Source organism: Eptesicus fuscus, chromosome 23 (assembly GCF_027574615.1).
Source record: "Eptesicus fuscus isolate TK198812 chromosome 23, DD_ASM_mEF_20220401, whole genome shotgun sequence".
In the NCBI taxonomy this organism is placed as follows: domain Eukaryota; kingdom Metazoa; phylum Chordata; class Mammalia; order Chiroptera; family Vespertilionidae; genus Eptesicus; species Eptesicus fuscus.
The window spans coordinates 22,648,083-22,675,899 of NC_072495.1; the positions used below are offsets into that span (position 1 = coordinate 22,648,083).

Consider the following 27,817-nt stretch of genomic DNA (forward strand, 5'->3'; position numbering starts at 1 on the left):
TCACCTGTGGGTTCCACTCCAGTGGAGCCATGACACGCGTTCTGCTTGGACAGGTTTGACATGCAGCTCGCCCAGGCCCTGGGTGAGTCTGTGTTTGAGAAGGGGCTCCGCGAGAAAGTGGCCCAGGAGAACACCAGTGTCCGGTGGGAGCTGGGCCAGCTCCAGCAACAGCTGAAGGTAAGGGATGGGAGGCACGGAGCCCTCGTGGCTCTCCGTCTCTGGGTCTCAGGAAACCCCACCGTGTACCTGCTCTAAATGGCGATGGGCAGGGGGAGGGAACTCTGTGTGGGCGTCCCGGCCTGCCAGCCATCTGGAGTCATGCTCTCCGGGGGCCTTAATAAAACCAACAGTAGACAGCAGATAGGTCGTCGGACCTCCCTAGCTTCGAATATTGACTGTGCTCTGGTCTCCTGCCTGGGTTCTCGAGGTGTGAGAGGCTCGGCATGGAATGAGTTAGCGGTAACCCCGTCCAGAGGCAGTGTCCTGTCCCATGCAGGCTCCAATGCAAAGGGGCTTTATTAAATATGACACAGGCACTTTACTCAGCTGCTCCTCACCCTGCTGTGGCTCCCTAGTACCCCGGGAAGAACCTCTGAGCCTCTCAGCCTGGATGCAGCTCCTTCATGATCTAGCCCACAGTTCTTTGACCCTTAGGTGACTTTCTAACCTGGAAAGTCACTTCTGGACACCCTGCCTCCCTGCTGCATCTCCGTCTTGGCCTCAGCAGGTGCACAGCCTACAAATGGGGCAGGCACTCCCTTGAGGTGCCTGGAGGTCTAACTCTAGGGGCAGTGGCTTGCTCTCCTGCCCCCGCCTGCCTGTGCTGCTCCAGAGAGCAGCCTGGGTGTCCTGCAGGGGGCGCTAGGAGGGGCTGCATGGTGAGTGGGGAAGGCATGCACTGAAAAGTGGGAAGCACCATTCCAGCAAGTGTTAGGGGTGACCCTGGAGGAGGCCGTGGTCATGGGACTCCAGCCTCCGTCCCCTTTGTCTCTGTAGCACAAGGAGCAGGAAACCTCGAAGCTGAAGCAGGAGGTGGAGATGCTGCAGGCTCAAAAGCGGGAGCTGCTGACGCCGCCCTCTCCGGGGGAGAACAGCGTCGCTGGCTTGAAGGACAGGCTCTGGAAGCTGGAATCCAATGCCCTCGAGCAACAGCAGATCCGGAACCAGCAGGAAAACACCATCCAGCAGCTGGAGCAGGTAGGAAAGCTGTCCCTGGCAGACTCTAAGGCCCAGGGGTGTTGTTAAAATACGACGTGGGTACCTCTCTCAACTGCTCCCATCCTTCTGTGGCTCCCTGTTACCCCAGAGAACCTCTAAAGCTGTAGGTCTGACACTCAGACCCTCATGACGAGGCGCACTGCTACCTTACAGCCCCTCCTCCACACCACATTCACTTTCCATCTCTTTAGCGGGTTTGTCCTTCATGGCACCTGCTGTTGTCACATCGATAGAATTGTTTAAAACGTGCCCAATGCTGTTCTTCCCATTAGGACCTAAGTTTCAGGAAGGCATGGTTTTTTGTTGATCTCACTTATCAGGCCATCTACAGAGCCGAGAATGAGGCCAGGTGCATAGTTGGTGTTGACGTAATAGCTGACATCAATTGAGCACTGTCTGTATACCTGACTCCGCCCAAAGCTCTCCCCATGTATCATCTCATGAATATTCTGTGGTGATATATTAATTGCCCCCACTTTGCAGATATGGAGGCTGAGGCTGGAGGTGTGGAGGGATAAGGTTTGGAGCCTGCGCCATGTGACTCTGCAGCGCCTTGCATACTTACTCTGTGCACAGCACTGTGAACACTATCGAGGAAGATTGGAGCGCTAGTCTTCAGGAAATGCAAAATAGCTAAGGGGAATAAGGCAGGAATATCAAATGCTCTAGTACCAGCACGCTCAATGAAGTATCAAATGAATATTTTATTTGTCTGCTTGTTTGTTTATACGCCTACCTCGTTCCATAAGGAATTTGAGGCAGCTTCTAAGATGCATGCATAACAAAATAGAAGAAATATAACTACAACAATTTGAACCTGAAAAATACAAATTAAAGTGGACACTAAGGAGGGGATGGGGACCGTGTACTAACATGCAGATATGCAAAACATGCAATCTTACACACTTACTTGTTTTAGCTCTAAAATTCCTGGTGGCCAGAGAGAAAAAGGAAACCTGCGTTGCCTGCCTTTTGTTATCCCCATGATAAAAACACAGCAGTTTTTCAGGCGGAGAAGGCTTTTCCTGATGCTTAGCTCTACAGAAATTTCTCATGTGGGATTTCATAAGGGGTGATTATTTTGAAGAGATTTTAAGGCTGGGAACTCTTTTTCAAGAAAATCTGAGCAGGCAGCATAAATATGTAAAGCAGAGAACTCTGAGCAGCTCTGGTGAAGTTGGGACGGAGGAGTTGGAGGGAGGAGGGGGAGGGGTTGAAAGGTGGAGGTGGCACGTGTAGGGGGAACCCTGGGGTCCCTGCCCTTGCTTCTCATTTACCTCCATTCCATCAGGTATGAGTACTGAGTACTGAGACCAAGGTGTGGGAGATGTGGGGAGAGAGAGTGTGGAGCAGTTCAGAAAACAGTTCCTTTACTCATTTATTAAGCAGTTACTTTGTGCCATGCACCGCGTGGTTGCTAAGGATGCAGCTGCAAGCAACCCAGACGTGGTCTCTGCCCTCCCGAAGATTGCTGCCTGCGTGTTGTGGGAAAGTGTAACTTGCAGATCTGGTCTCAGGAGCCCAGTTGGGGAAACAGTCAGGGAAGACTTCCTGCAGGAAGTGACATTCACCGAAGCTGAAAGCTAAAGGGTGAATCCGAGTTGGCCGACCAAGAGGATTCCAGGCCGGAGGAACACACTGTGTGAAGGCCCGGAGGCAGGGCAGACAGGTGGCATTTAAGGAGCTGTGATGTCATCCCATCCAGATGGAGTCCTCAAGGCAGCTCATTGTCTGGTTGACCTTAGGCTAGCTCCCCGTTCTCTCACTTCACTCTCCTCATCTGTGCAATGAAATCGGAGCCTTGTCCACCCCCTAGCTTCCTTCCCACCCCATGAATCCGTGAAGGTTCGTGCAGGAGGGGGGATATCTGTGTAGGACATTAAGGGGCATGGAGGATGTCGCAGCATCACATAGCGACCCAGAGTGAAGCATAAGTCAAGCCCTTCGGAAAATTGTGTTACCCAAAGATGCCACCCGGGGACCCCTCAGTGCTGGGAAGCAGAAACGTAGTATGTACGTAAGGCAACCTCAGGGACCCAAAAGGTAATGCAGCTTCCTAATTGTCCATCCTTACCTCACAGGGGAGGCGAGGCTGACTCAACACTTTCATGCATCTTTAGCTTCGCCCATAACTTCCTACTGCGTTGTGCCCTGGTAGACACCCAGGAGGTATTTATTGGTTACAATATAGCACTTTTTCTAGGGGATTTTATGTGAGCGCATATAAGCTTGACATAAACGGTATTGCAGATGTCAGGAGGGTCCAAGAGGCTAGAAAGAAAAATGAAAAAGAAATATTTTATTTACTTGCTTCAGCTCCTCATTTTGGATTATCTTCCCATAACCTCTGTCATTTTAACGAAGGCGAGGAAGGAAGTTGACATTTAAAGTGAGCATCCTTTATGCCAGGAGCTGTAACCGGGACTCCAACGGGCACTATCCTTTTTCCTCTTCGCCCTAGCCCTACCCCACAGAGAATATCCTCAGCGCTTTTCCAAAGACCAAGATTGTGTTTCCTCGGCGTGATTTCCACGTTAGGGACGGTAATTGTAACCTTCTGAACGCTTGGTTTGATGCCCGGTGCCGGAACGCTGTGCTACATGATCAGAAAGAGTTTCTACAATGTAACCCACATATTGAGTTCCATTGCTTCTTCACGGACCAATCGCATTAAAGGGCCTGGATAAGAGACAGCTGCAAAGTATAGGTTCTTGGGACCTCTACCCTGGACATTCCGATTCGATAGATCTAGGGGGAAGCTCTGAAGTTTTAAGTTCAAAAACCTTTAGTTCATCCCACTGTGCCACAGCATCTGAGAGGCAAGAGCGTGGGTTGGGCCCTCAATTATCCAGGTCAAGAAGGTGAAACCTTGAACTGGAGCTGGGACCCATGGCCTCTGCCTTCCATTTCAGAACCTTTTATACAACGTGGTTTCAGTGCCACGCGCAGCTCTTCGCCCGGCCGAGCAAGGCTTGGAGGGCCTCGCTTTTGAGATGACTCTTCCCGGGAACACAGCGCCTGCTATGCCAGGCTGCCAGGAAGTCCTTTCTGCTTTCAAAATAACAGGGAAAGAGAGAGCGATATGTATGTGCCAGGCACAGGCACTGTGCTAAGTGCTTTACGTCATAGCATTCGAAGATGGTTGTTTTCCACAGAGAAGGGGAACCGATCAGAGACAAAATCGCCAGAGGTAACGTCTGGGGCCAGTGATCTCCTCTCCAGGCGTTCAGCTCCTCCTAAATAACTTTTCATCGTACTGATCGCTCACTCACCTGTCCTCCCATCCAAAAAGCCAGCACTGATGGCTGCCCCGGGAATGAGGCAATGTTTCATCTTAGCAGTGTTGAGAAGGATTCCGAGGCTCCATCTAAACTCAGCAGAAGGGAATATGATTGATTGGTGATGTCTGTTACGAGTACAGGAAGGGATAGAAGCAGCATTTGGGCTACTTATCGACTATTATTTTACTTTCCTGGGTGCCCGGGGGGATAACTTGACTCTGGTCCATGCACGCCAAAAAGGAAAAATGCCGCTGGAATGCTAAGGATGGCATGGAGGGCCAGGGGAGTGGGTGAGGGTCACCCTCATGTACTGTCTTTGCTGCCCCCCCAGCTCCGCCAGCGGCTGGAGCTAGAGATAGAGCGGATGAAGCAGATGCACCAGAAGGACCGGGAGGACCAGGAGGAGGAGCTGGAGGATGTCCGCCAGTCCTGCCAGAAGCGGGTACGTAAGCAGCTAAGCAGTGGCTACGGCTGTGCCCTTGGGGCAGGGCAGGCCCAGGCCGAGCGCCCTCTTCCTTAGAGCGAGGGGGTTGTAGGGCCCGGGGACGGACTCCTGGGGCAGTCACCTGAGACCTTAGCTCCCTGGATGCTTTCAAGGGTGCTGTGGCCGAAGTTCCTATCTTAAATATGACCCAGAAACTTCCAGAAGCCCCTGAAACTGTCCAGCATAATCACCCCAAGATTTCTGCCAAGAGCCCAGAGTGCCATGTGACTGATGGATGCCCTGGGTAAGGGCTTAGGTGTTTCAGGAAGAGCGCCTGGCTACTTCCCTTGCAACTGACATAGTTTCTCCCGTTTTACCCCAGCTCTCTGCAGACCTTTCCAACAGTGCGGGAGAAAGCAATAAACCCTTGAAATCTACCACCTCAAAGCCAACATTATTACTAGCTTTACATGTTCTTTCATGTCTCTCCCTCTTCCCCTCCCCCTCCCCTCCCCTCCCCCTCCCACTAGATACAGTAGAGAGCGTTTTCCCCGATGGGGGAGGTGGTTTTGGAGCCTGCTATTCCCTGGGCAGTTTGTCCTGGGCCCCCTGCCGTGACCTACATGTTCAGAGGCTGCCAAGCAGCTCACTGTGGGCACGCGCTCTGACTTATCAGCAGGTCCCCTGTGGTTGGACACTTAGGGCGCTTCTGATTTTCTGTTGTTATCCCCGTTGCTGAGATGAATATCCTTATAGATGTGCTGACGGATAGGAATATAAGGTGGATCCTGAAGGTGGAATTGCCTCGAACTTCGGGGTGCGCCTCCCTGAGCAGGTGTCACCACTCCGGGGCCTCATGGGTCTGTCCGAGCCTCGTGTGCCTTATGCATCTCCAAGGAGGCGCCGAGTAGCATTCCCAAGGGTCGATTCCCTTTAGGAGCTCCCTAAACAGTCTCTGCAGAGCCCTCTGGACTCCAGGGGTTGAGTCAAATCCCAGCTCCATCGGAAACCAAATGCAGGGCTTTGGAGAAACCGCATAGCCTGACTAACAGCCTCACTTCTCTCGTCTGACAAATGGGATGCTAATGGCTGCTGTGCAGGGTGAGAGTGAAGACTCAGGGAGCTCACACATATGGAAACATTGCAGAGTTTTGGAACGTAACCCCCCGTTCATTAGAGCTGGAAGAGCAACACTGGGTTTCTAGGTGGCTGGGCCTCCAGGGGGGGGGGGGGGGGCGGGCAGGGAACAGCTTGGTGGCTGGCTTGCTCGTGGGTGTGATTAATCCATCAAGAGAGGGCGGGTGCAGGAACTTGGCGCCCTGCAGAGCCCACTGCCAAGCATCCTTCTGGGCAGGGCATGAGGGGGCCTTGGTGACTGGCAGGTCTTCCACGGGAGACAGATGGGGCTGCCTCGACACCCTGCCATCCCTCCAGGGAGTGTTAAGAACTGGGCCCATTCTCCACCCCCAGTGGTGGGCCCTGATGCATCCGCTCTTCATCCTGCTCTGCAGGTTCCCATGGCTCATCCCGAGGGGCCCAGCATGTCCCTCCTAGAACTCTCCAGGACTAGAAAGAAAAACGCCAATGACTTGGGCTCAGCTATATCTATGTGCCCTTGAGTATGTCCTGTAACTCCCCAAGACTCTGTTCTCTCCTCTATGAAATGGGAGGAATGACAGAACATGGTCTACCTTCACTATCTATTATGAGGATGAGATAAAAGAAGGGGAAGTGTCTTGTAAACTGTAAAGTGCTGCAAGTTATCATCAAAAGGCCAGTTTCTGCTTTTTCCATTGTTACTAGTACATATTTGGGAGAAATGAATGGCATTCTCTGAACACCCATTGGGTGCCATGCACCAGGCTGGGTTCTTAATGTCTATGGACTTACTGAATCCTCACACGAATGCTGTTTCTTCAGGTGAAGTGACCTGCCCAAGGTTCCCCAGCTGGGAAGTAGCTGAGCTAGGATTTGAACTTAGTTCCAAAGCCCAGACTCTTCACCAAGACACAAGATATTGTTGCTGTTGTTTATTTTGCAACTCTTTGAACTATGAAGGACCATTTTTGGAAGCACATGATAGATGTCAACCTTGGCCAATGCTTCATCCCTTAGCACTTCCTGCACAATGACTTACCAAAGGCTCTGATAAGTCCTGCACTGAAGACCCTGTCAACTCAATGATTTCCATACTTATTCTAGCATGGGTTCCTCCCCCTCCCCCACATCATACCTGTGAATAGCACGTGGAAATATTCTACAGAACACACTCCAGAAAACTTTGCCTTGCTCGATATATAGTTTTTATTATTTTGTATCTTTTTCAGAATTTGTTGTAGCCATTCCTGTCTTCATTCTGAAAACAAATGTGAGCAGAATGCCTTATGTCTCTCTTAAAATAAAGTTTCGAAATGAACTTGCTTTCTACCTAAGTGACCATCCATCGCTATTTTTTCCCCCTTCATGGGTCAGGAGGCAGAAGCCCTCAGTCCCTGTCCATGTGCCCTCCAGTGAAGGTTGCACCGTATCTGGTGCATTTCAAGAGAGCCTCAAAACATAAGGGGTGCCCTGAGCCAGGGCCCCAGTGAGCTGGAGGTGTGACCCAGACCTTCCCGAGGTCTCGCCGTGGAGAGATTTATAAAGGGAGAGCGTGAGGTCAGGGAAAGGTGTTTTTCTCCTATGACAGGCACTGACACTGCCTTCACATCTAGTGACTGCTCTGCTCAGTCTCTCTCTCTCGCCCTGGCAGGAAATCAATTGCTAGCAACCTGGGCGGGAATGCTAATGGCCATCCGGAGTGGCAGTGGAGCGGGGGCCAGGAGACCAATAACTAACTGCTCTTAGCAGAAACTGACTGAAGAGCATGCACTTCGGAGCCTCTTTCTGACTCAATTTGTCCATCTGGGAAACAGGGTCACTGAAGGCACAAGGTTACAGAGGGAGCGGGAAGGGGTGAGATGACGTAGGTGAGAGAGGCTGGAGGGGAAGAGGATGAGCAAAGCTGGTGGGGTATTCACTCTAGTGTGGAGCGCCTGGCCTTGCTGGGTGATTGCTGAGAAATCAGCGCCAACTGTAAATTCAGCGAATCCCTTGTAGCCAAATGTCTTCATCAGTTCAGGTTGCTATACCAGAACATCATAGGCATTTACTTCTCACAGTTCTGAGGCTGGGAAATCCAAGACCAAGGTGTCTGGTGCGGGCTCTCTTCCTGGCTTGTAGACAGCCACCTCCTCATTTTAAGTGGAGAGAGAGAGAAGAAGCAAGTTCTCTGGTGTATCCCCTCTTATAAGGGCACTTATCCCATCATGGGGGGCTCCACCCTGATGATGTCATTCCAACCTAATTACCACTCAAAGCCCCACCTCCAAATACCATTGCATTGTGGGGAGGGTTTCAACAGGTGAATTTTGGAGGGACACCAGATAATCTCAAATCCAACTACTTTTTTTACTGCACCATAGTATATTTATATGTTTAATAAGGGAGGTTGATGCATGTTAATATATTGGATGTAGCGTCATGCAGAGCCTGAAAAGATCAGACTGCCAAGACTTGGAGATATTCAAGCTAGGGCATGGCACAGGACGGAGACATCTGGTAGGGAATGGGTAGGGACCTGGGGGACGGGGCTTCACAGTGAATGGTAGGGGCTCCCCGTAATTGCCCAGCTCTCCCCATAGTTGTTGGGCTCCCAAGCTTTTAGGCTCCTGAGTTTCTCCAACAGAGACACCTGCTCCTACCCACCAGGGCAGCCTTTGTGGAACTGGGTGAAGGGCCTTGGACTCCACATCATCCCCTCCGCCTGGGGAGGGTCCCTGCCTTGTGGGATTTGTCCAGAGGGAGCTCATTTCTCCTGTGCATGGATCTGCCCTTTGTGCCCACAGCTCCGCCAGCTGGAAATGCAGCTGGAGCAAGAATACGAGGAGAAGCAGATGGTCCTCCATGAGAAGCAGGATCTGGAAGGCTTGATCGGGACCCTCTGTGACCAGGTGAGGAGGAGCCACCAGCAGACATTTGGGAGAACACGCTCCCTGCCTCGGGCCCTGTAATAGGGGGTGAGACATATAATGGGGAGGCCAGCTGGAGGGGTCTTTGGGCCTCGGCCTGCTTCCACTGAGTGCCCTCTTCTCCACCAATTCTGTCCCTGCCCCCATTCACTGGCTCCTCATAAAGGGCCTTCTGGGGCCCACACTCAGCAGGGCTCTTGGAAGAACCCAGGAGAACAGAGAGGGTGGGTGCAGCCAGAGTGACAGACGGGTCACGGGTCACCTTGCCTTCAGCTGCTGGAGAGAGTGTGCACAGCTCTTGCTTTAATGGGGCCCCATGCTCACAGCTGGCTTCGTGTGAGAACAAGACTCTTGCTAGAGGCAACCAGGCTCAGAGAAAAAAAACAAAAACATTCCCAGAACAGTTGGTGGCCCCTGGCTTTCCATTCCTGATCTCCCTGCCTTCTCTCCCTCCTCGTTCCCTCTCTCCCAGAGGAAACCATTGTCCTGAGGTTGGGGTGTGAATTCCTCTGCATGTATGTTTACACTTTGACCACGTGCAGCACATACGAGTCTCTACTCTGTCCCCCTCCGTATACTATGTTTCCAGATTAGGCTATGATAATCCATGTAGCTCTAATGCCATCACTTTAACTGCTGCACAGTATATGTATTTTTAAATTCCCTTCTTCTGTTGGTGAATATTCAGTCGTTGCCACTCTAAGACACACACTTGCAGTACGTATTCTTATATATGTCTCACCGCGCACAGGGACAGGTGTCGCCAGGGTGTGTAGCTGGAAGAGGAATTGCTGGCTCCTAGGACTGTCTCATTCTGGAATTATTAGATGTCGCCCCAATGGTTCCCCAACGTGACCGTGACAGTTTACACTGTCACCGGCAGGACTTTTTAAATGTTTGCTTCCCCACATCTCCCCTGACACGTGGCACTGCCAGATATTTTTAAAATGTTTGCCAGTCCCTGAGTGTTCATTGTGCTGCTGGTCCCCTCGCCCCATCGCTAGTGAGGTTGTGTGTTCTTTACGTTTGTTATGGTCTTTGCCTATTCAATGTTTTGGCTTCTTTTTTTCTATTGGTCCTTCATGATCCTTATACAAGATGTGAGTCCATTTTTGTTTACATATGTTGCAATTATCTCCTACTCTATGGGAAATCATTGCACTTTATGATGCCCTTCACTTAATAAAAAGTGTTATTTTAAATGTTTTCATTGATTTTTTTTTTTTTTTTTTTAGAGAGAGAGGAAGGGAAAAGGAGAGAGAGAAAAACATTGATTGGTTGCCTCCCACATGCACCCGGGCATGTGACCTGACTGGGATTAATTCAATTTTAGTCTCTTAACTTTTCATAGGACAATGTAATTTACTTACATTTCTTATAGTGACTGATATATTTGAATTTATTTATGTTCTCTTCTTTTGTGTTTAGTATTTGTTGATTCATTGTCCCCCTTTTTTTTTGCTTTTTGCTTGACTGTTTTCCTGCTTTTGGATAGATTGATAATGTATTCATTCTATGATCACTTTTGCTCACTGCCAGTACTGAAGCTACAAATCATATTTCTATTCTTGTGGTAGTCACCATACATTTTAAGATAAGCACTTAATTATAATTTTCCCTAACATACTTTATTTAATTTTTACAACAGTGCTGTGGGGTAGGTATTATTAGTTTCTACACATAAATGAAAGAAGTGAAGCTCAAAAGTAAAGCAAATTGTCCAGGATCACATAGCTTGTCAGTGTCCTGTGTGGATTTGAAATGATGTGTCTATTATTTGAAAGTCCATATTTTTAAAAATAGAACATCATGTTGCTTAAAAATTACTAAGATCCAGTTAACTAGAACCATCCTTTTGTGGCCCATCATTTTTCATATTATTATAAGTCAGCCCATTTCTGCCGTTAATTTGCTGTGCATCCTTCAGCAACTCACCTTCTCCGGCCAAACCTCCATTTTCCCATCTGTAAAGGGGCTTGGTTACCCCTAACAGCCGTTCCAGATCCTGTTGTTCCCGTGCTCAGAGACTTCTTTGACCACAGACATTCAACAACGGCCCCCAACAGGCTGCCTTTATTATTAATGACGAAACAATCGAAGCTTGACCACAGCTTCCCACAACAACACTAAACATTATTTAGATTTATTGGTTAATTATTCACCAGTTTTATCTAAATTTGAATCTTTGTGCTGTAAAATGTGGACTTGCAGAGTGACATTCATTTCCCATTAACCTAATGAGTCCTTCCCTCCGCCCTCCCCTCCTGTAGCCATTCATTATGGAGGGGAGGAGGCCTCGGTCTGAGATTTTGCTGTGAATTTCGTTTCCAATGATCCCTCTGGAAAGGAGACGGTGGCAGTGTTTTCAGGGTCGTTCTGGCAGAGAAGAGGGTAGAATCGGAGCCATCCCTACTGCACAGTCAGTGCCAGCATCCGGGGGTATACCTGATGCCAACCTGCTCCACGGGAGAATTAAAGGCACTTTAGGATGTGTGCTGAACAGGAACAGACACAAAAATAAGACAGGTGCCAGGCACACTGCTTGGATGCAGTCATGGTATAGGGCCTGGGCTCAAGTGAATAAATTGGGATCTGGGTTCCAGTAGGCACTGTGGTACAGTGGTTAGAGGCCTGCATTCGGATGCCAGCTGCCCGGGTTCAGAGCCCTGCACAGCTAGGGCATGGCCTTGGGCAGATCACCTGCCCACTCCATGTCAGTCTTGTCAGCTGTAACTCTGTTTCCTGCCCCGCCCCCATGTTTCATGCCCTCATGCTCATCACCCAGAACAGAATGTACAAGGCTGTGCACTCGCAGTGCCTCCCACCTGCAGGGCCCGCCCTGCACCTCGCCGAGCTGTCCCATTCATCTCAGGCTCTTCCCGGTCCCATCCCAGCCTGGGCGGGACCATGCTCCTGGGCCTCCATGACACCTTTGCTCCAGTGGGAAGAGCGAATCATACCTCTCTCATCGTATAGTTTACGAAAAGGACCTCTTTGCAGTCAGCAAAGTTGGGTTTGTATCCTAACTCTGCCACTTATTGCTAGCTGTGTAATCTTGGGCGAACTGCTTCCCCTCCATAAGCTTTAGATTCTTCATCTGTGAAATGGGGATGATGCTACTGCACAGCTCAGAGACTCACTATGACGACGAAATGTGTGACATCCATACAGTGTTTAGAACAGTGTCTGACACTCGTCTCTCTATATCTGTAAGCTATTGTCACCTTTATAAAGCCAATCATAATAATAATGTCTATTGTTAAGAGATTGTCACAGGAGTTCAGTGTAATGACATGTGACAAAGGCCTGGCAAAATGCCCAGGCCTCAGCTCGGCTCAGCAGGTGAGGATAGGAATATACATGTATAATATATATTATGTATAATATATATTATGTATATCACATTATACAGGGTGTCCCAAAACATGTATACACACTTTAACAGCTGATAGCTCAATTTTGAAAATGAAATGTATTTTAATAACCACTGCCTTTATAATTATTCCAAGTGTGTGTGTGTGTGTATTTTGGGGGGACACCCTATATCTATATATAATCTCCAGCATTTATAATGTAAAGCTATACATCTGAGAACAAAGAGGCTATATCCTAAGAACCGACTCATTTTCCAAAGCGTTCGAAGCTGGTGGTAGAGAAGGAGTAACGCAGAGACTGAAGGAGTGCATTCCCGGCCACCAGACAACGCCCATAACCCCTTCTTTTTGTAAAGCCCTCGGCAGCACGCACAGTGCTTTCCGATCCGTCATCACGTCTGATTTCTGTCTTACCTCAACACCGAGGATAGGGGTGTTTTTTAACCTCCTCTTTTACAGACGAGGACACTCAGGTCAGAGCGTGACCTAACGCAGCCACAGGTCCCGCTGCTAGCAAGTGGCGAGCCAGGGTTTAAAGCCTGGGCCACCTCCTTCTCAATCCCACCTTCGTTCTAGAGCACCCGGGCCATTGTGAGCATTGCAGGAAATGCCTGTGCTTGGCACAGAGACCCAGGTACCCGGATGTGGAGAGACTGAGCCCCAGGGTTGCGGCATCTGGGCCCCGTTTTCTGTGATACCCCCATCGGATCAATGGTGCCGTGTCCTTCCCGCTGGTCCCCTGAGGAGAAGGGCGCTGCGGTTTCTTGCAGAGATGCGAACTCAGTGCCCAGTCGGTGCTGTGTTTTCAGGGGAGACCGTGGTCTGGGGGGGTTTCATGTTGAGCCCCGCATCATCGGTCTCCCTTGGTTTGTCTGTCTGTCGTGTTGTCTTGAGGGCATTTGTCACCCCCCTGGTGCCGAGGTCAGGGTGTGGCTTCAGGGTTCTGGGGAAGGAATATGCTCGCTTCTGGGTAAGGTCCCTCTGTGGAAAGTGACCTTGTCAGCCTGTCCTTAACTGGCAAAGTGACCTTGTCAGCCTGTCCTTAACCAGCTCAGGGGACAGAAAGGCTGATGTAGAGCTTCGAAAGCTGTGCAGCTGTGTTAATACTATTTACTGACGTGTCCCATCCATGCAGCTCAACACATTTCCATAAATTCATGAAGCCAGCACCCAGATCAATAACATTGATAACCCCCCTGGAAACTCCCCTCCTGCCCTCTCCAGTGACTGCCCCTCTGGGGTGACTGCTGTCCTGACTTTAGCCAGCAGAGGCCTCCCCTGACTTGTGGGCTCTTTTGCAAGGTGAAGAGAGGCCATGTTGATGACTAGGGCCAAAAATTAGACAGAATGACTTTGGATCTTTACAGGCCGTGGTGACAGTAGTAATAGCTCATATCTGTACTGTTACTATGAGCCAGGCGTTAGGCGAAGCACATATGTAATTTTCACAGCAGCCCTGTGTGCGTGATACCATTCCCATTCTGCAGATGAGGAAACTGAGGCTCAGAGGGGAAAAAGTGTCTTGTTCAAGGTCTTGCAGCGAGTGGCAAGAGCAGGATTCGAACCCAGGGAGCCTGGTTCCAGAGAGCTTGGACCCTGGCCACTGCTTTGCCATCTCAGCTCATGAGTGCCTTCCCTTGGCTTCCAGATCGGCCATCGGGACTTTGACGTGGAGAAGCGCCTGCGGAGGGACCTCAGGAGGACTCATGCGCTGCTGTCCGATGTGCAGGTCCTCCTGGGGACCATGGAGGACGGCAAGGCATCGGTCAGCAAGGAGGAGCTGGACAAAGTGCACACCCAGGTGGGTCCCCTCACTGGGAAAGTGTCACAGCCACTGGGGAGTGGCGCTCCCTCCAGGTGTGTGTGTGGCTGTGGTGCTGACCTAAGGTGGGGGACATTCCCAGACATTCTCAGGGCTGGTGGGTCCCATGGAGGTGGCACATGAGGAAGAGGGGTTTGTCAATGACTGAGGCGTCTCGTTCCCTTCCTCAGGGCTGAAATAGGGTGCATCTTGAGTGCTTGGGCGGATCAGGGTCCTGGGGCAGAATGCCTGAGTGCAGCACAGACATGCCTGAGTGCGGGCCTGTGTTTGTATGCAAGTGGGACCGTGTGTTTGTATATACGTGGGTGCATCCCCGCATTGACTATCGGGATTGGGTATGAAACTAATAGTAATAGCACTAATAATGTGAAGCCTGTTACGACCAACAACAATAACAAATAATAGCCGTTTGCGTACTGGAATGCCACAGACAGTGATTGCGAGATGATGCTGATCGCCGCTGCCACCTACACAGGACGTCGCACTGAGTCCTCAGTCACATAGTCATAAAGTGGCAAAGCCAGGGTTTGAACCCAGGTCTTCAGGCCCCACCATCCCTGGCTGCCTTAGAGGAGGCCTAGAGCAGCGGGTCTGAGGGCCAATAGGAGGTGAGGCCAGGCTGCCGTGGAGAACCTCGGGATGCGAGCTAGTCTGGTCAGTGCCAGGTGCAGACAGTGTGGTCCAGGTGGCAGTGGGTCAGATCCCATGTCCTTGTCCTCTGTAGGACCCAACCCAGGGCACTACACGGCGTCTAGTTGTCATGCCGGCCTCGTCTCCTCTGGCCTGGAACCATTTTTCAGTCTTAACTTGTTTTCCGTGTCCTTGATAGTTTTGAGGAGTCGTGGCCAGGTGTCCTGTAGACCGTCCTCCAAGCTGGGTTTGTCTGATGTTTTTCTCATCATCACACCAGGTTTATGGGGTTTGGAAAGCACACCCCGGATGTGCAGTACTGTTAAACCAGAAGACACACGGGTAAAGGCCCTCCTCTCTTGACGATTCCATGATTCTTAGCAGTTTCCTTATCAGCACACCCTCTTCCGGGGCTTGTCTAGGCGTTCCTGGTTTTAGTTCGTGACCTGGGCAAGCCCTCAGCCCCAGGAAAACCAGGACAGGTGGCCAACCACGTGGGTGGTAGACCCTGAGCCTCTTGGTGGGCAGAGATGTCCATGCTCTCCGACAGGGGCCAGGCATCCAGGGCTCATGCCAGCCCCCTCAGCGGGGCCATGTACTCTGCCTGTCTCCCTCCAGATATTCCCGACGCCACACCATGCGAGCCTTCCCCTCCCCACAGGTGAGAGTTCTTGAAAGGAACCAGGGTCGTTTCGTTTCCTTTTTTTAATTTTTTTTTTTTTTTTTTAGTATTCATGAGAAATCTCCCTCTGCTGGGTAAAAATGTGTGTTTTTGCAAACTAGTGGTATTTAATGAAGGCGCCTTGAGCTGAATCAAAGAGCTCCATTCTTCTGAGAGGCCTTCCTCCCCGTCTCTGCATCCGGCTCCTATCAAAGGGAATCCACAGCCTTGGCTTCCCTTTGCTGTTGTCATGGAAATTGTTATAAGGATGGCATCGCGTGGACCAGAGGTCAGGGTACAGTTGCTTTGTCTCCCAGCGCACGTGTCCCGGATGCCAGAGTCGGAGCTAATCAAATAAAGCCATGATGACATTGGGCATTGCTGCGTCTCCTCGCCGATGAATGGTATTTGTCCTTTACCTGAAGGCTCCAGGGACGGAGGCAGGGAGAGCGGACAGGAGGGGGAGGGGAGAGGATGCTGAGTTTGCCGCTGGCTGCATCTTAAGTGCTGGGCGTGGTGTTGAACCGTTTCATTCATCCGTTCTCCAGGGCCTACTGTGTGTCAGATGAGGTGGTAGATCTAGGTACATAATGGTGAATAAGACAGGTACGGAACCCTCCCTCGTAAAACTCACATCTGATGGGAAAGAAGACAAGCAAGCAATGGTACAAATAGATAGAAAGACTCACACCTTAATTCGGGTAATGAAGGAAGGAAGTGGGGTGCTGGAATAGGGCATGGCAAGGGGTCTGGTTTAACTTGGGTGGTCAGCTAAACCACGTGGGGAGAAGGAAAAGGCAGCAGGGACCACAGCCCACTACGTGCAGGGCCTGGAAGGTTGGGGTTTTATTCCGAGGGTGGTGAGAAGCCTTTGGGAGATTTTGAGCAGAACGTGACAGACCATCCGATACACGTTTCAGAGGATGACTCTATGTGGAGGAAGGATCGAGGAGGGGGTGAGGCGGCGCCTCTCGGAGGCTCGCACACCCGTCTAGGCCCAAGGAAACGGTCACCTGGGTTAAGTGCTGATGGAGGTGGCCAGGAGGGACAGACTGGGGTTGGTTTGAAGTTGAAGGGACTTGCAGATGGTCTGGGTCGCAGCAGTCAGTGGGTTATGAATAATCCTCACCACAGCCCCAGGAGGTGGATAGTTCTAATTTGACCCATTTTCCTAACAAGGAACCAGGCTCTGAGAGGTTGAGTAATTTCCCCGAGAGCACACAGCAGTATGTGTCTGAAAGCTGCAACGATTTTGGACCCACGCAACTCACTTTGCGTAATAACGTTTGTGAAGCACCTACTGTGTTCCAGGCTTTTCCAGGTGTCTCGCGGTCCCCAGACTTGGCTGCACATCAGATAACTTACATGTTAGTTACAAATCACCAATTTCTGCATCCCATCCATATATATATAGTATATACATATATATGTATATATATGTGTATATACATACATATATATATATATATATATATATATATATAGTAGTGTGTGTGTGTGTGTGTATTTTTTAAATCTGGGTTGGGACCCTGGATTTACATTTTTAAACAATCACATCAGGAGATTCTGATGCTGGTCTTAGGCCCAGCATTTGGAAGCCATGGGGCTCATTTATCCCTCAAAAAAAACCCTTCTTGTTCGGCAGCAACACATCTGTTTTGCCGATGAGAAAACGGACAGTGAGTTTATACTAGCGTTCAACCGATTGTAAAATGAAATTTGAGTTCGGAGAAATGGACCCGGCACTTGTTAATTTTGTGACCTTCAACAAGTGACGGGACCACCTCGAGCCTTTTCCTAAAGTGGGGTGACATTGGTTGGCATCCCAGGGACCTGTCGAGGCCAATGGGGCCACGCCAGTGAGGGCTTCGGGAACCTGAGCACACGCTGCAGCCTTTACAGCTCGCTAACCGCGGCCGTGGTTAACCTCAGGAACGGTTTACCCCATCAGCGTGAGGATGAGGGAGTGTTTGAACGCACTTATAGATAGCTGCAGGCATTCAGCAAATATTGATTCGGCCTCCACTCTGGGATGAATTCGAGGCCAGACTGCAGGGCGAGGAGGAGACCGAAAGGTCCTGCCCTCGACCCAGGAAGCAGACTGTCGTCGAGCGGGGTGATGAGCAGCATACAGGTGGCATGTCAGGATTAGCTAAAGAGGGCGTCCTTACTTTAGCTGTGGGAGAGGAGCTGGTGGCTTCAGCTGTCTCTTTAAAGAGGGAAATGAATTGCTGGTTAGTAAGATGCTCACGGCCGGCCATGCTAGGAAGCAACAGAGCACGGAGGGGTAGGGCATGTAGACACAGCAGGTATTGTGCATGAGGTTCCCAGGGGTGAGAGCAGAGCGGGCACTGTGGGTAACTGAGGCTGGAGCCCGCTCACGAGCAGGTTAGTGAGTCTGGCTAAGGAGTTTGGGCTCGATCCACAGGGTGACCAGGAGCCATAGCGAGCTGCTGAGCAGAGAAGGGCGTGGTCAGAGTGCTCGGACACCGGCAGGGTTCCCGGTCTAGCTGCAGCACCCGCGGCGAGCCAGGCTCAGCTAGAGGCACGGAAAGTCCCGGAGACAGAGCAGCTTCATTCTGCCCATAGGGCCAGGATGCCCAGGCCCCATCTGGAATCCTGAGAAAATTATTTGGCTCTTTTTGCCCAGTTTCCCCCCACTGGGAGCCTGGCTCTGTCTCAGTTAATAACTGAGGTTTAAGACCCTGGTGATGAAACACGGAGGCCTCCTGGAGGGAGGCAGAAAAAACACGCCTCTTTGGGTTCGAATCCTGCCGCCGCTGCCTAACGCGCTGTGTTATTTGGGGCAAGTCACTCTGCCTTTCAGTTCACCCTGTTTGGGTGAACTGGAGCTTGAGCCCCCGCCTTTCAGAGTAACTTGCCCCAAATAACAGTCACAGGTCCTGCGGGGCCTATGATGAGACCCCGGGGTGCCCTAGTCAGTTTGACACCGTAGATAGAGCGTCGACCTGGGGACTGAAGGATCATGGGTTCGATTCCTGGTGAAGGGCACATGCCCAGGTTGCAGGCTCGATCCCCCGTAGGGAGCATGCGGGAGGCAGCCGATCAATGATCCTCTCTCATCATTGATGTTTCTATCTCTCTCCCCTCTCTCCCTTCCTCTCTGAAGTCAATAAAAACATATTTTTTTAAAAAATGGGGTCATGTTCCTGAATTCTTATGCTGATAGGAGGACCCCAGACCACGGATTTGAAACAGTTCTCTCAGTTGAAAACTTTCTTAACGTCCAGTGCTCCCCACTGGCTCCCTGTCCCGCGTTGGTGTCTGGACACACGCTTTTACAAGACCTCGTGAAACAGGTAGACGGGGGCCGTGTGCCGGCTTATCTGATGACACCTGTTCTTCAGGAGCCGATTACTAATTAATTCCCATGACATGTTTCCACTGGAAACAAACTAATCTGGAGACAGGAGCAGTTCCAACAACCACGACATGTAATTGGGATAATCGCTGTGCATAAGCAGCATCTGCGAGGAGCAGATGCGGCACCTGGCTGCGTGGGGAGCGGTGCTGTCTGCTCCAGGGCAGTGGTTGCTTTAAAAAAAAAAAAAAAAAAAAATCGATTCCTGCCTCTGACCTTTGTCTCCTCCCCAAGGGAAACGTGTTATTTGATTTTCGCGAAATAGAAAGGAGTTTGCGCCGAACTCGCCCGTTGTTTCGTTAATCCGGGCCGGGGGCGGTGTTCACCCCTTCCCGCTGAGAACAAAGCTGTCGCCAAGTCCGAGTCCCTGGACCCCCTAAATAGCCCTTGAGTCCGTTCCTCCTTCTCCCCGCTTGTCACGCACCACCGGTGTCTCTCGGACTCTGCTGGCCTCTGGTCCTGTCCGGGCCATCTTTCTGACACCTGGTCTTTGGAGACAGAATTTTAAAGCGTAAATACAGCCTTGGCTCTTGGTGTGGAAGATCCAACAGTGGCCCCGAACACAGCCCTGCGGATGGATACAGGCCTGTAAGGACGCACAGCTAGCGCCTACCCTCCCGGGACCCCTGACCAGCGCCGAGAACAGCTTGGGGGTCCCCCACACCTGTTCCCACCTCCCCACCTTTGCCCAAGCTCTGCCCTCGCCTGGGCTCTTGCTTCTTCCCTCTGAAACCTCTTCGCCTCATGGACCTTTAGCCTCTGAACTTGGGTCTGGGCATCGCACCCAGGGGCCACTTCTGACTCCCAGAGGCTGTGTGAGGGCCCCACCTCTCCTCTCGTGACCGCCTGGGTTTACAACCCCAGGATAGTACCTGCCATTCTATCAAAATGACCCCCTTGACTTGTCTGTTTCCCTCCTTTACCTTCCAAAGCCTTCACGGCAGGGTCTGGAATGAGTAAACGTATGAGAAGATTTGCCCAAAATCACAAAGGGGATTCGAACCCACAGAGTCGGACTTCAGTAGCCGGGATAGAATCACCACCACCCAGAACCGCCGATGCACTGCCTGTGGGCCCACCGCTGCCTCTGGGCTCTCGTGGCCCCTCCGGAAGCCCCAAGGGGTCCCACAGGCCCTCCCAGGGGGGTTCCGGCTCAGCTCCAGTGTTCCGGCAGGTGGGCCCAGTCGGCTGGTGAGCTCCCAGGGGTGCTTAGGCACCAGTCTGAGGGCCCTCCCCCCTATTCATGCACGGAAGACTGATAACCCTGACTCATCCTGGTCCCTTGAATGGAGACATCTGTCAGCAGGCGTCACCCCTGCTTCCGTGAGACATTGGAAATAATGAGTGAGCTCGGCAGAGATGGCCCCGATGGCGGCCTCTGTGTGAGCAAGCCTCAGAGCCCTCCTCCCAGCCGGGACCGCGGGACAGGTAGTCGGTGTTTTATTTGACGTCCCCCCCCCCTTTTTTTTTAAAGATTAGGTGAAGTGAATTGATTCAATATTAACATAACCTCCCGTCAGAGGAGATAAAGACCAAATTGTAATTGGTTAAAACACGGTTATCGCGGGCCGCTCACCCCACAAATATTGACACTTCCAGTGCTGTGGTGCATGGAGGAGATGGAGGAGGAAAAGGCTGTGACTGTCAAGCTGCGGAGAGCCCTTCCCCCCTCCCCCCTGTGCAGCGCAGCCATTCGCCTGGGTCATGCTAACATCGTAACGACGATGATCCTGGTGGCGGGCAGCCAGCCCAGGCGAGCTCTTGGATGCCATGGCCTCATTTTATCCCCCCAAACCCACTGGAAGGCAGTAGATTCCATGCGTAGGGGCCCGAGTGCAGGAGTGTGTCTGCATACAGCAAGTGCTCAATGGCTGGATGAGTCGGGTCCAATAAGATGGGCTGGGACTCCCCGTAGGAAGCAGCTGGGATCCGGCCCATTTTATGCAGGAGGAAGCTCAGCGTGTGGGAAACATACCCCAAGTCACAGAATAGGGGGGAACTGGGATTAAAAAAACATAATTTATTTTCAATTTCAAACTGACGAGAAGTTGTAATAGTCAAAGGACTCCTACGTATCCTTTACCTAGATGCATCAGTTTTTAGCATTTTGCCTCCTTTGCGGTATCCTTCTCTCTCCGAAGTACATTTTCTGAATTACTTGAAAACAAGTTACAGACACAGTGCCCCTTTATTTTACTCAGAATCAGAAATTTAACATTGATAAAGTAGATCAAATACCGATTTCTAAGCCAGGGTCTTCTAACTGTGTCGCCCCACAGGCCAAATCCAGCCCCCTGTTTTTTGGTTGATGCTTTTTTTTTGTCTACAAAGCCTCAAAGTTTTACTATCTGGCCTTGAACAAAAAGTTTGCCGACTCCGATGTTAACTGCTGACTGTTCGGATTCTGCCCACTGCCCCATCCGTGCTCTCTGTAGCATTTCCCCCCCTTTCAGGACCTGCCCTGGGGGTGCAGTTCCATGGTGCCGTAGATCCTGAGTCTTCCTTTGTATTTTATGGCGCGGCCACACGTGGAGAGCTCAGGCCGGCTCTGTTGGAGACTGTTCCCCCTGTTTGGGTGAACTGGAGCTCGAGCCCCCACCTTTTTCACTTCAGAGCCTTTTGGGTTTGTGCGGGCGGGTCTGAGGGTGTTCCAGGACACAGGAGTTCCAGTTTTATGACCAGAAACGTCCCAGGCAAACAGGGATGGGCCGGTCATCCTAGAGCCAGTGTCTGCAGCCCTCAGTAACCGGGAAGATAAGCGGGCCCCTGGCTGACCCTCAAGGGTCCCGGGAGGGTCAGGGCGAGGGCGGTGGGCCAGATGTCCATCTATGAGCCTCCTCCTGAGCATCTGCTCAGGCCGCATCTGAGCTGAATCAGCGCCCTCAGTACGTCCTGGCCCCGGGTCTTGCTTATTTTGTCCCATTTGTGCGTAGGAGAGTTCCTTGATGCTATTAGATGCCGTCGCAGCATTCTTGCTGTTTCATGAGACTGTTTATCCATTTTGCTGTTGATGGACGTGTTAGTTGCCTCTAGATTTTGGTTATTATGAATGGGGCTGCTGAGGACATGCATACAGACCGAGAAGTGCGGTATCTCTGCGTCAGCGTTCCTGTGTTTCCTGAACTGGGGTGGATACTGACAGGGGTTGCCCCAGGTGCCTGCAGCCAGGCACACCCCTGCCAGCAGAGTGGGAGGGTTGAATGCGGGTAGGATAGGCGTGGCCGAGTGCTCTGGTTGAGTGAGTGTGGGGCAAGGCGGTGGGGCCGCTTTACTCGGGGGTCAGTCCAGGCTTCTCAGTCCAGCCCTCCAGGGTGCAGCCAGCCTCGGGCGGGGGCTTCAGGGCTTTCTTCTGTAGAGCGTGGGAGTTGGAACTAGCCTGGTTCTTTCCAGGTGTGAGTGTGAGTGTGTGTGTGAGTGTGTGTGTGTGTGTGTGTGGGTGTGATGTGTGTGTGAGTGTGTGATTGTGAGTGTGAGTGTGAGTGTGAGTGTGTGTGTGTGTGTGTGTGTGTGTGTGTATGAAGGACTTTATTATTAAAGGGGAATTTCATTAGAATGCCCTCTGCCCTGATCAGCACCTGGCCTGGACTTGATGGGGCTTCCCTCACTTATCCCAAAGTGAGCTCCTTCCAGCTTTGGAGAAGGGGGTTTACTTGGGGACCCAGGGTTTGCTGAGCAACTGTGGTCACTCTCCCTCTCTGGGTCATCACCTCCTATCGGGGTGGGTCCTGTGTACATAGCCCCTTGTCCTTCTTATGGAGCCGCTGTCTAAACACCAGAGACCTACACTGGGGAGCAGCCAGGCAGCGAGCAGTTAGCTTCCTTAGAGCGTGTACAGGGTTCAAGTGGGCAGCTCGGGGCAGAGGGAGCTCAGGCTGCAGACGCAGGCAGCCCGCTGACGGGATGGGTTAGTGATGCACCAAGGTGACTTCTTGGCCTCGCCCCCCCCCCCCCGAAGTGCACGCCTGTGGAGTCCTTACCTTGTTGGAGGAAAGGTGAGCAGGATTCAGGTGGCCCCCAGGAGCCGGACATGGAGGCGCTCAGATCCTGTGCTATTTAGGGGAACGATGGGGCGCTGGAATGTAATAAAAGGGGGGTATAAATGGGATGGGGGCAGAGACGGCCTTTTTTATTTTATCCTTCTTTTGTAAGTTTGGGGCTTTTCTTTCTCTGGAGAGCATCAGCGAACCCCAAATCCATCGTCACCAGAGCAGAAATCGGGAAGGAAATTTTTGAAATCTGTTCAGTCATGTAGGACCTGAGCAGTCCTTAGGTCCTGAAATACAAAATCAGGACGGACCCTGAGACCCTCAGAGGAAGACTTAAAACAAGGGGAGGGACCTGCTTTACCCAGAAGGTGGGAAGCGCATGCCGCAGGGCCTCTAAGAAACAGCCGTGGATGTAAGAGGGATATCAGTTCAGGTCCTGGCCCCACTCACCAACTGTCAGCTGTGTGACCATGACTCGTTAACTCACCTCTCTGGTCTTCAGTTTCCTCGTCTATAAAATAGGGATGAAAATATGTATTTCCCAGTCATTGCATGCTGCAAATTAACGTATGCATGGTAAGCATTAGTAGAGTAGTTGGCGATCATTCCACTACTAAGGAGGGTTATGATTACGCTGAAGAAGGTAGAAACAATAAATACTCAGAAAGCGTTGTGATGCATCAATAAACGCTGGCCCTCTAGCACGATGGAGGGAAGATTACGGAGCGTCCAGCAGATGCCCAAAGAGCCGGAGACCAAGGACACACTGAGAAGCCACCATATGGTCTTGGGAAATTTCCCTTCGGAGCCACTGTCATCCCACCTCTGAGCCAGACAGACCCTTGGCGGACCCGGCCTGACATTTGTAATGTGTTTGCCTCGAAGAAATGTGTTGGCTCTCGGGCTGTCTTTAGTCTGAGACGTTGGCAGGGCCTTTCGGGGACAGCCTTGCTGCTGAAGGTTAATTCTTACCCGCGCCCTGATGGGAAGTCAAGGCCTGGAGTATGCTGAGATGAGCCCGCCAGACGCCGTTTCTGAGAACGCTTCCCGGTGGCATTTGCGCCGCAGTCCTTTCAAATCCCCCGAGTTGTTCAGCCAGACCCAGAAACCCCGGTTCTAACCACTCTGCTGAAACACCAAGCTTCTCCTCTCCCCACCTCCTTCCCTATGTCTGGCCGACTCCTCTCGAGCTTAATAAGTTCAGAGCAAACATCGTACCCAGGTAGTTAGCGCCGGCAGATGGCCTCACATAGGGAGGCGGTGCTGTTCGTCGGCGTGCAGTTGATGTGTATGTGATGGGAATCTCAATTGCCCTCCCGCTGAATGGAAGGACGTGGGTGTTGGGGAGAGCGAGCCCGAGATGAACTCGGCAATAGAGAAAGACTTGTGCGCAGAGGGATCTGCGTGGTGGCCCAGAAATAATTTGGAGTCTCATTGACTTGGATCTGACCTTGAGCAAGTCACTTCCCCTGCTCAGGCTGCAGCTTCCTCCTCTGTACCAGGATGAGGGCTGATGCCTCCCTTGCAGGGCTGTTGTGGGCGATAGTGATAATGAACATCAAGTGGCCCCCACAGCGCCTGATGCAGTCAGTGCTGAAGAAATCTGGTTTCCCCCACTTCCCCCCATTCAACAATTGGCAAGGAAGGATAGGTACCCCCCATTGGGCAAGGGGGGGGGGAATCCATACACAGAATAGGTAAACAATAAATGAGTGTTATTCTCTCACGGGGTTTTGGGTAGAGATACTTGGACCCGACTTTTAGCAGAACAGCATCAACAACACTATGGCCAGCAGGTTTGAGTGTTACTGTGTGGCTGTCACCGTGTGTGTGTGCCTCCTCTGACTTGCTCAGTCACCCTGTATCTGGGTTCCAGGTGACAGCAGCCCAGCTCACATTGGCTCAAGCAGAAAAAGGGAAGTTAGTGGCCAAAATATTTTGAAAAGTTCTGAGGCCAAGACTGCCTTCAGGCTTGGCTTGATCTAGGCGCTCCAATCATGTCATCAACAATGTGTCTCCTGCCTCAGCAACCTCGATGTCACCTGGTGTTCTTAGGCAGCCTCTTCCTTCATGGTGGGGAGAGGGCCCCAGACTCCCGGCTGACTTGTTGCATCAGAAAGAGCTGACCTTGTTCCCACAGTCCCAGCCATACTGTTATCCTGCAGCCGTCCAGTGTGGCCAACGGGAGGTGGCGCTCTGATTGGCCGAGGCTGAGTCAGATGCATCTCCTCGGGGCTTGAGAAGAGAGGGTCAGCCCCAACAGATCCACTTTTTGCAGGGAAGATGCTGCTGCTGTCAAAACAAGGGGGAGCGGCCGCCATGTGGTCACGTCCCTGGCCTTCCCCTGCCGAGCACATATGGTGGGCACACATGTAGTGCTCAGAGGGGAGCGTGGTGGCCGGACCGCCCGGGTTCACGTGCCAGCTCTGCCGCTTGGTTCTTGTGTGACCTTCATTAAGTCACTTGACCTCTCTGTGCCTCAGTTTCTTCGCTGTCCCAGCAGGGATGGTCCCTGACCCCACCTCAGCATGTTGTTGCGGCGGTGAAGTGAGTTGTTGCATGAAAAGTGTTCAGAGCGGGGCCTGGCACAGAGGAACCTGCGTGCGTGGCGCGTTCCCTAGGTGCGCCCTAGGCGTGTGCACAGCTAACAACGGTCCTCAGCATCCTGCTCAACGAGTGTGAGCTGTTCTTCCCCCCACGTTGTGAGGGGGGGAAACCAGAGCTCAGAGGCCGAGTAGCCGCGTCGACATCACAGACTCAGCAGCAATGAGCCCATGGGAAAGCGTTGGTGGTGGCAGCTGCCTCCTGGGATGCCCATTACTACCCTGGCTGCCAGGGCCGGAGGACAGACCCAGCCTCCCTTCCCGAGGAGCCGCCTGGGAGCCAGCTGTCCTCGTGCCCTCTGCCCTCTGACGCACCCGGACCTCCTCCCGGGAACAGCTTTCCGGGCTGTGGTAGGCAGGCTCCCACCGCCGCCGCCTCTGATGTCAGCCCCGCATAACTCGCCACCCGACTTCATAAAAACGTCCATCAGACGGCCTCAATCTGGACATAATGTGCCGTGAGTTATTCTTACGCCAGGTCATCCATAACGGAAAATCAGCCCCAGATGACCCTGTATTTCTTCCCGCTCTCTAAAGTGTAATAAATTGAACATTTTTAAAGCTCGGCATTAAGATGACTGGTTGTCAGCAGCCTGGAGCCCGCCTGGTGGAGGCCTGGGGCTGGGCAGTTTCTGGTCGTGCCCATCCGGAACCTACAACAGTCCGGGCCTGCTTGACTGTGCCTCTGGCGTGCCCCTCCCTCGATTCCAGTCTGCCAGGAGGCCCAAACTCACTCCTTCAGACATGGGCCCGACAGCTTGGCCTGTCCGCCAGGCTCCTCACCTCCAAAACGGTGTTAAACATCCCACTGTTCAGGCTGTTAAGAGGGTGAAAGGGATGAATAATAGCAACAACCACCGATGCTTTTTCCATGTTTTCTCGGTGCCAGGCACTATGCTAAGCACATCCTTGTTTTTACTCATTTATCCTGCAGAGATCCTGTGATCCACCCTCCCCATTTTACAGATGGGGAAACTGAGGCACGGCCAGGGTTAAATGACTGGCTGGGAGAGGCCAGCCTGGCTCCAGTGCCTGAGCTCTGACCTCCACACGCAGGGTAGAATCTGGCACGTGGCAAGGGGCCACACACGTGCTGGTCCTTCCTCTTCCCTGTGGTTTGAACTTGTTCATCTCCGTGACAGTGTGTGTTTCCTTGAGGCCCCCACATTGATCCAAACTCCGAGTTCTTTCCGTTCTCTCTGATTTCTCCACCTCTCACTGCACACTCCGCAGCCTGATTCCGGCAAGACTCTCCTGGTGGCTTCCCTGATCACGCCGAGCCACGGAGAGTTTGCTCTGCGATTGAGTTCTGGATTGTAATCCATCCGACCTGCATGGTGGGACTTTGCAGAGAAGGGTGGTGGGAACCAGCAGTTAAGAGGTTGGGCTGTGGAGTTGGACCGACCAAGCTTATCTACCGACCAGCTGTGTGACTGTGGGCTAGTCACTTCCCCGCTGTGAGCCTCAGTTTCCTCCTAGATCGACTGGTCCTCATGGTGGCCCCTGCCTCCTAGAGGTGTTGAGGGGCTATTATGAAGCACAATGCACTGCCAATGGTCCCCAAACAACAGTAGCAGGTGTAGTCATCGATGCCAAACCCATCCTGGCCAACATAATCCCATCCCTAACCCAGGAGGAGCTGAAAATCCGCCAACAGCGACCTCCACTGACTGCGTGCCCCCTCCATTCATCTCTGCCTGGGGATAATTGGTCCCTCTCCCTGCTTGCTCCAGGGAGACGGGGAAAGGAAGGAGCATTCCTGGGTCATACACAACGACCATCTATAAAATGGGGTTAAAAATAGAGCCATCTTTCTCCGGTGGTTCTGAGGACCAATGGCGCCACGCTGATGAAACCCTCAGCCAGAGGAGGAGTGAGCAGATGGAACGGCTGTCGTCCTATTCGGCTCCGCCCTGCTGAGTTTCTCACAATGGTCCTCACTTGCCTCCTGGCGCTGGGCCGAGCAACTTGGCCGGCACCTGGGCCCTGCTGCGATGCCTCTGTCTTCCACTGTTAGTTCTCTGACATCATCTCCCAGGATGGCCCGTCTGCTGCTGCCTGCCCAGACCTTTTGTTCTTTACGCTCCTCCACAGTGAAATCCTCCCATTTCTTCTCCACTTCCGCTCTCATCGGAGCACCTGCACCACTCCTACATGGAGGACCACAGCAGTGTCCTCACCGGCCGCCCTATTTCCAGGCTTGTCCACCAAAGCTCATCCTCCCCATGCCACTCTCTTCCTTAGAAACCGCCATTGGTTTCCCTTCAGGCTGAAAATAAACCTACCTTTGCATCCTGGCTCACAAGCATCATCTCCTCCTGTCACTCTCTGTCCAGCCGTCCAGCCACACGGGCCCTCTTTTTGTGCCTCGGCACCAAGTTGATTCCTGCTCCTGCCTCAGGACCTTTGCACTTGCTATTGCCTCCACC

At 52.0% G+C, this 27,817-nt stretch overlaps 1 protein-coding gene across 1 annotated transcript in view; it reads left to right on the forward strand.

The window, feature by feature from the left end:
* MYO18B (myosin XVIIIB) overlaps window positions 1–27,817 on the forward strand; it is a 168,362-nt gene that overhangs the window by 84,209 nt on the left and 56,336 nt on the right. The window contains exons 30-34 of the mRNA XM_054712773.1: window positions 54–177; window positions 997–1,197; window positions 4,831–4,941; window positions 8,808–8,912; window positions 13,953–14,105. Of these exons, the coding sequence (XP_054568748.1) occupies window positions 54–177; window positions 997–1,197; window positions 4,831–4,941; window positions 8,808–8,912; window positions 13,953–14,105 (694 nt within the window). The remainder of the gene's footprint in view (window positions 1–53; window positions 178–996; window positions 1,198–4,830; window positions 4,942–8,807; window positions 8,913–13,952; window positions 14,106–27,817) is intronic.